Source organism: Octopus bimaculoides, chromosome 20 (genome assembly GCF_001194135.2).
Source record: "Octopus bimaculoides isolate UCB-OBI-ISO-001 chromosome 20, ASM119413v2, whole genome shotgun sequence".
Classification (NCBI taxonomy): Eukaryota; Metazoa; Mollusca; class Cephalopoda; order Octopoda; family Octopodidae; genus Octopus; species Octopus bimaculoides.
This window is the reverse complement of record NC_069000.1, coordinates 27,963,225-27,971,841: the sequence shown is the minus strand read 5'-3', so window position 1 is coordinate 27,971,841 and position 8,617 is coordinate 27,963,225. Positions and strand designations below refer to the sequence as shown.

Sequence of the window (8,617 nt, the reverse complement as noted above, 5' to 3'; positions counted from 1 at the left end):
ATGTATGTATATATAAAATTTAAAATAGGATAAAATCTTTATTAGAATTTATCAAGTAGTGAGTGTGAAAAAACCTCATAAGGGAAAAAATTATAATTATTCCATTTAAATATATTTATTTATATTAAGGGCATTACTACACATAAATGCCTCACACTACGAGGGACTCTTAAAGTCAAAACTACCAAAACTACACTGTATTTATTATGGTAGTTTTGACTTTAAGAGTCCCTCGTAGTGTGAGGCATTTATGTGTAGTAATGCCCTTAATACAACTAAATGTATGTATATATATGTATGTGTGTGTGTGTGTGTGTGTGTGTGTGTGTGAAAGTACAGGTGAGGATATAAACCTCGGAGGGATAAAGATATCCATGATTAGCCTGGTTGAATACCTAACAATATAGGCTTATAAATATAATTAATATTATAAAAACCAAGAGAGAAAATGAAGATAAGATTAAAAAAGACCAGACCTACAATTGTTTCAATTCATCACTTGCAGCATAAAATCAACCAAATTCAATTTAATTTGACTAAATCAATTTAGGTAATTACTACAAGCAAGAACATCTTCAGGGAAGGATGTACAAAGAAATTTATCATATTTAAAACATAATGAAAACATTAAACAGGAAGAGTACAGTGTACCATTAAAGTTAAAAATATATACAGTTATAAAAATAGATACATAGATCTATTTGTATAACTGTTTATATTTTAGTAAATCAAATTTGGTTGACTTTATGCTGCAAGTCATGAACTGAAACAATTGTAGGTCTGGTCTTGTCAATGTATTAAAAAACTTTTATTAATAGTAACTCCATATTCTCTCTTGGTTTTTATAATATATACATATATATATATATATATATATATATATGTATGAGTGTATATATGTGTATATATGTACATATCTATGTGTGTGTATGCGTGTACATGGTCTGATCAATAAGTATCCAGACTGTTGCCATAGTGACGAAGCTAAAGCATGCAGAGTGAAGCTGCTTGGCACAGATTGATGTGCATGTGCACTAAGTTTTATCATTCTCGTTCACTTCTGTTTACAGCAGTGCTTGGAAAGAAGGTGTATAGCATGTGATCGTTGCATTGACCATGACAGAGAAAGTTGAGCAGAGAATCTGCAACAAATTTTGCCAAAAGCTTGGCAATACCTGCTCAGAGGTGTACGAAAATTTTCAAAAAGTTTTCATCATTCTCGGCACAATCAAGGAGATCTTGTGCAACTGAAGCCTGAGTGTCTTTTTGGTTAGCTGAAAGCAATTTTAGTATGAACTTCGTGGACATATCTCATACCTAAATTTTCAGTGATAATGGACTGAACTGAACTGAACCATAACTAATCTGCACATCTTCTGATAACTCACGGATGGTGATTCAATGATTTTCCCCTCACAGCTGCATGCACATCTGCAATGTTTTCTCAGTTCTACTAGCTGTGGTTCTCCTAGAACGTTCGTCAATATCAACATTTTTCCAGTCATCTTGGGAACGTCCGAACCACTTGTACATTTGTGTGTGGCTCATACACTTTCTACAACTTTGCATAGGCCTCTGAGCAGATATCGCCATGACAAATTTCTCTGTCATGGTCAATGCAACAGTCATACACTATACACCTTCCTTCCAAGCACTGCTGTAAACAGCAGAAGTGAGCTAGAATGTTAAAACTTAGTGCGCATGCACAGCAGAGTTTTAGGTCAATCTTTATCTAGCAGCTTCAGTCTGTGTGCTTTAGCTTCTTTACTGTGGCAACAGTTCTGATACTTATTGATCAAACCTCATACACGTATGTATGTGTGGGTGTATGTATATATGTGTGTGTACACGCAAAGGTATAAAAGTTAAGAGGCATGTAAGTATATTAGTATGTGTATGTGTGTATATGTATACATATAAATACGTGTGTGTATGTGTATACTATGATGTCTTAATGTAGTTGCAGACTTATTGTATAGTCATTCGGAGTTTTGTTTTGATGAAGAGGTTTTTTCCTCTTTCTCAAAGGCTGTCATTACTTTCGAGACAGTACTTCTTGATAAACCAAACATTTTGGCCGGTTTCGTTACGCTAGCACCTGCCATACGAGCACCAACAATTTGATCTCTTTGAAAGTCCAATAGATCTGTCATTTTAATGAATTTTAATTACTTTTTTTCTGAGGATATCTGAAAAGAAACAGCAATTTTAGCAAAACATATTAAGCAACACTAATAATAAATCAAAAAAACATAAAAATAAACAAGTTTTAGACAGTTTTATAGATATTTCAAAATTATGATGCTGTGATACTAGGTGTTTCTATTATTTTGTCCAACCCCTGTACATATTAATACAAACCTCACTGAAATTAATTAGTACATGAAAAATGTTGTGAAATAGTTGTGATCCTATAAAAGTCACATTGTTAAATAAATGTATATTCACCTCTCAAACCCCTCAACTTTATGTGTATATATTTATATATAGCGCAGGGGCAGGAGAAAAAAGGCAAATGAACAGGAAAAGAGATAACTAAATATCTTATGACTAGATATCGAGTCTGTTTACTATGAGAAAAACCTTGCAAATTATGTTAATTCTAGTATACTACTGGTGCTTACTTTAAACTAGACTTTATTCTGGTACGTTTTGATGTCAGAAATGGTAAATATTAAAACAAATAAATAATAACCTATTCATTCTATTGGATAGAGTAATATTGTGTTGGAGGCTCCTTAAAGAATTTATATGATAAAGATTTATGTAAATCTTAATTTGATTTGTTTTTATACATTATCATTTTCCTGTATTTTTATCTTTCCAGAGATAAAGGAATGAAATATGTGCAGAAAGGCTGCAATTGGTTGCGCATCCTGAACATTCTCTATTGTAAAAGTATTTCAAAGTGTGTATAACATTTTTATGTTTGAGTGGTGTGAAAGTATGTGATTGACAGTGTGTGTGTATGTATGTACATTGTTATTTGGATTGTTGAACACACACACCATGACTACTTATAGAGCGCATGTTTTTCCCTCAAAGAAATGTCCCAGAAAAGCAGCCTGTATCATAAACTCAAGATCAGGACTTGGGTTACTGACAAGGGATGGTTCAAGAAAGGAATTAACAAATTCGAGGTATATTCTATAATCTCATTGTCTGTGTGTAGGTGTGTGCGTGCGTGTGCACACGTGTGTATGTATATCACCAGTAGTCCATAAGTAAAATAATGCACACTCTAAAAGAGAAATAGTACTGTTATATTATTATATTGTCAAATAACATACTACTGGTTATGGCATTACTGATTTCAACTGTGTACATGTGTGTTGTTCTCAAGTCCAAAAATGGGGATGACCATGTTGCCAAAATGAAATATTTTTCTTTTTGAGTTCAAGAAAGCATTTGGATTACATGAATTCTGTTTCCTCTTTTCAGCCAAGCAAAGCTTGCAATGTCTATTTTCACTCGGATATGCCCAAGACTGTTCCAGCACTTTCCAGTTGATTTTTGTAGTGTTTTCCCTCCTTTCATCACTATATATAGCTACCATATCATTGCATCTCTCTTGGGTTCTAAAAGAGGATCTGTGATTATTTCACCTGGCCCTAATGGGGCCCTCCATTGCCAACATACTTCTGTGTGTGTATGTGTTCCTCTGTGGTTGGACATCACCACTTCTGCTTCATATACTGTGACCACTGCAATGCATTGACCATTCACTGGGCATTCATTGTTAACCAATGAGCAACCTGCCTCTGCACGGGGCCTTGGAGCTTATTCTAATATTTTTTATACTAGCTGAATGAGACCCTTAAGTTATGTCTATTGAATAATTTCCTGTACCTATAGCCCTGTGTAAAATACTTATCCACTAATCAATAGAAGGCCTTTCCTATGCTGATTGAGAAAGGTGGAAGAAACCAGAGGACGCTACAGTGGTACTTTCTCTTGTGAGTGTCAGGATTAGGCACATAATACATACAGTCCTTAAACTTACTGGCTGCCAGCTAGAGCCTTGTTGTAATAGGGAGCTGTTGTACCAGAAATACATTGATTTGAGAATAGGTTTGAAGTCCCCCTACTGAAACCCTTTACAAGGTTTTTAAACATTATAGACATATAACAGGAATCTGTGTTGATGTACAACAACCTTTCCGTAGGTTTGCCATAGTGGCCAGTTCGAGAGTTGGTCTCTATAGTATCTTTAAGTCCTAGAAAGTGTGGATCAGGTCATTCCTAAAGTGTTAGCTCTTTATAGGCCAAAGCAGATTCATAGGAATTTCTCACCTGAGGTCTCTAGTATAGATAGGCCTATGAAGTCACAGATATCCATGCTGACAAATGCTCCTACCACCATATTGAAGTAACATTCTGGGTCTGTTTTGTTTGACCAAAGTGGAACCATTATCTCACAGCATGTTTTTTACCTTTATATCCCTTAGAGAAATTAAGTTCCCTGTCTAATGACCTTTTTGATATAGATGAGTAAAAGTCCACATTACTGAACTGGGTGAATTTTGCTCTGCCTCTACTCTTGCTTGCCTTAAACCATGAAATTACTTCACTGGTATTACATCATAAGGAAAGATAGGATCCTTTTTTTTATGTCATTATTTAACTTCCTCAATACATGGTAACTCACCAGCTCAATCTCTAATTTTACTGGTTTAATCAGGCAGCACTTGGGATTGGGACAAAATTTTGGCTTGTGATCCTTAATAGTAATAAAGTCATTCCTCTTACTTTGTCTGTTTGGCCTTGTTGTTAATGTTATCATTCGTATGAAGCAAAGCCTGCCTATAGTTTGCATGACACTGTTCCCTAAGAGCCTGTCATATGTGCCAATGTCTACTCTATATAGATTTTTAGTTTTATCTGAATTTTTAAATTGTGAAGTGCTGCAATTTGCATGAAACCACTGGAATCATTCTCACCAGTTATATACTGCTTGACATTATAAATATATAGAAACAATGTAAGCAGTATTATTTGATATTAAATAGGTGTTAAGATTCTTCCAGACATTAGTTCCCATGTTTCAAGTACTTGCCCCAATCATTGGTGGAGAAGAGAGAATTCATAAACACACATATTTTTAATAGTTTGAGTTAGAGTTTTTATAAATTACCTCTACACTGGTTGACATTGTTAATATTGATTAACTTGTTCATATGAATAATTAAATGTACAGCAGACAGGATAAGAGGAATGTTTTACAACTACAAGGATCACAAGCATGGAAAGCAGATGTTAAATGATGACGATGAGGTGGAAGAGGCAGATATGTATGTATGTTTGGATATATATGTTGTGTGTGTTGCATGTGTGTATGTGTGTGTGATCATCAATATTTGATGCTTGGCTTCCATACTGGCAAGGGTTGGACAGTTTGAAGGATCTGACAAGTTGAAGAACTACATCATGCTCCAGTATCTACTTTGGCATAGTTCCTGGGGTTTCCTTCCTAATGCCAACAACTTTGCTAAGGTGTACTGGGTGCTTTTTATGTCACCAGCACTAGTGAAGTTTGCCTTATAACTTGCAAGGCTAAGGGCCTAATGTGGATCCTATAACTGAGCGAGAATAGAAAAGTGGGCATGATTCTAGACAGTGTGATGAGGAAAAGTCAGGAAGATGAGAGAAACAGACTTATAATTGTGACAGGGTGGGAAGGGAAAGAATAACATGTGTTAGAGTATGCACTAATTAGGAGAGGGATTCTGGCAAGGAAAAAGGAGGGGATTATTATCAAGGGTTATTGAGAAGGGGAGGACAAACTGGAAAAGGGCAAATAGAGACAGGTGTAAAGGAAAAGAAAGGAAAGGAAGGAAGGAAGGGAGCAATATACTCCAGTGGAGAGGAATCTTAAGTTTGTGGAGGATAGTGAAGTGTGAGGGTTATGGGGTAGGGTAGACAAGAGGGAGAGGGGGTAAATATGAGAACAGGTATTAAGGAAACAGAGAAGCTGTAGAGAGAAAGTAGTGAGAAAAAAATGAAGCAGGGGCAAGGGAGGAGTAGGTGAGTGCACTCAGAATAATGAATAAAGAAAGACTGCAGGGTATTATAAAAGTAGAGAGAAGGGAAGAGCAGAGTGTGAATGCTGCAAAAGCATCCTAGATGGGGACGTAGTGAAGAGAGTTTGGTGTGAGAAAGAAAGGAATAAGGGAAAACAGTGGGTGGATGCAGTGAGTACTATTGAGAAAAAAAGGCACAAGTGCATCCAAGAGGTATAAGGGTGAGGTAGTGAGATAAGAGGAAGTATTGGATAGCAATAGAGTTAAATCAGAAGAATGTGTGCTGGTTGCCAGTTCAACAGAACAAGTATAACAGATAAGATGGGTTGGAGGCTGTGAGGGATGAAGAAATGGGAATTGTGGGAGAGTGAGCAAGAGGATATTATATATATATATATATAAAATGCAAAAATAGGACAAGAACGCATAACATCCAAACGGTTAGGTGATACAAAAAAGGGACAAAAAACATCCAGACAGACGATACAAAATAAAACAAGGACGGGTCATTTGGATTTTTCTATCCTCAGTCAAGTTTCAGATTATCTTTGCAATTTTGGCTGGTTATAATCGAGATTGCTCCAATCTGGCCAGCCCCAAAGAAAAACTAAGCTAAGAGCATTAGATTCCTTGGAAGAAAGCAGCATGTATATGAAAACAAGGACAGTAAAAAACAGAGAAATGTTACACAAATACAAATACAAATAACATGACATAACAATGGGTGTCATGCGACTAAGGTTGAATTAAATTAAGCATTTGTATTTGTGTAACATTTCTCTGTTTTTTCCGTCCTTGTTTTCATATACATTCGCTGCTTTCTTTGAAGGAATCTAATGCTCTTTGCTTAGTTTTTCCTTGGGGCTGGCCAGATTGGAGCAATCTCGAGTATAACCAGCCAAAATTGCAAAGATAATCTGGAACTCGACAGAGGATAGAAAAATCCAAATGACCTGTCCTTGTTTTCTTTGTATTGTCTGTCTGGATGTTTTTTTTTTGTCCCTTTTTTGTATCACCTAACTGTCTGGATGTTATGCGTTCTTATCCCATTTTTGCATTTTTTATATATATAACTATATATTGGCATACGTACACTTTAGTCTCTCTCTCTCTCTCTCTCTCTCTCTCTCTCTCTCTCTCTCTATATATATATATATATATATATATATATATCTATATGGATAATAATAAATGGAGCAAAACGCATGTTAATGAAAGTTCCTTTAATTCCTACATATATGTTTCGAAATAAATTATAGTTCTTTCACAAAGAAGAAAGAACTGTTGGGGTTCCTCATTTATTTCTCTTCAGGGAGTTCATAATAAAACATGTAATAGCAAGACAAAAACGAAATAATGGGGTAACTTACGAGCTGAGATGTTACATAGTCAGTGACCGTTAGAAGGTTTGTTTACATAGAGATATAAAGGGGTCAACGATATTATTCCATGGGCTTTAGGAATAAGAACGCTAGTTTACATAGAAATATAAAGGGAGGGTATTTTTTACGTGATGCTAAAGGTTGAAACCAAAGAGTTATTTGAATATGGGGAGATAAGTATAGTGAATGTTTACATATGTGTGTGCGAGTGCACACACACATATGTACAAACGCGTGCGTATATTGTTAGCACTTTGGGTAGGAACATGGGTGGTATTGTACTCTGTTAACTGAATAAATATTGGTTAAGCTATTTATTAGAAAGGGGAGCACTTTGCAAATTCAAGGTATAATCTAATAGGTATAGTATATACTTCACAGAGTGGATAATAATAGTAATCTAAAAAAGGAAAAGAGAAATTCAAATGGATGTTACAGTTGTTTCAGTAAAGGAACATTTTTATTCCATACCACATATATAGATATGTAATATATACAATATATATAACATATGCAATGAAATAAAATTATTATTGTTCATTCAACATTATCAGACATCAATTTAAATACAATCAATCTATGAAATAAACTTGCTCTGCAAAATAAATTTGTAAGATTTCATAAGCATGTTGACTCCATTCAAATAGACAAAATGTATATAATTCTTTCTCAGAAAACTCTAAGAATTTGAAATGTCAAAAAAGGATAACTGACCAACAGAAAATAAATAAATAACAAAATTCAGTTAGAACTTTTACAAAGTGCAAAGTCTGATTTATGGCACTCCAGTTGTTAAATATTAAAAGATAAACCATCTTTTAGTTTCCTTAAAAACACTATATTTATCTACATATGAGTACATAGTTACATGTTCATGTATATACATACAAATATATCCTCATGTTTGTTTACAAACATTTACATATACTATGCTGCCTTCAATGTCACAGATACAATGGTGTATAAATATATACACATCTGCATATACAAAACCATAACTATGTATCAACATACACAAACATACACACTTACCACATCCATATTTAAGCTCATATCATGCTATTTAAATATATATATATATATATATATATAATAATAATATTAGGGACAAATCCAAAATTACAGGTAAAAACTCAATTAAAATCAATTTATAAAAAATTAAAATTAAATTGAGCTTTATAGATAAAATATATATAAAATATATAGTTTTAGGGA

The 8,617-nt window shown here is 34.3% G+C and overlaps 1 protein-coding gene across 8 annotated transcripts in view; it reads left to right on the top strand.

Moving 5' to 3' along the window:
• LOC106867275 (dynein regulatory complex subunit 6) overlaps positions 1 to 8,617 on the top strand; it is a 153,056-nt gene that overhangs the window by 135,936 nt on the left and 8,503 nt on the right. For all 8 annotated transcript variants that reach the window (XM_014912110.2, XM_014912105.2, XM_014912108.2 and 5 more), the window contains one exon: positions 2,828 to 2,908. In XM_014912110.2, the coding sequence (XP_014767596.1) occupies positions 2,828 to 2,908 (81 nt within the window). The remainder of the gene's footprint in view (positions 1 to 2,827; positions 2,909 to 8,617) is intronic.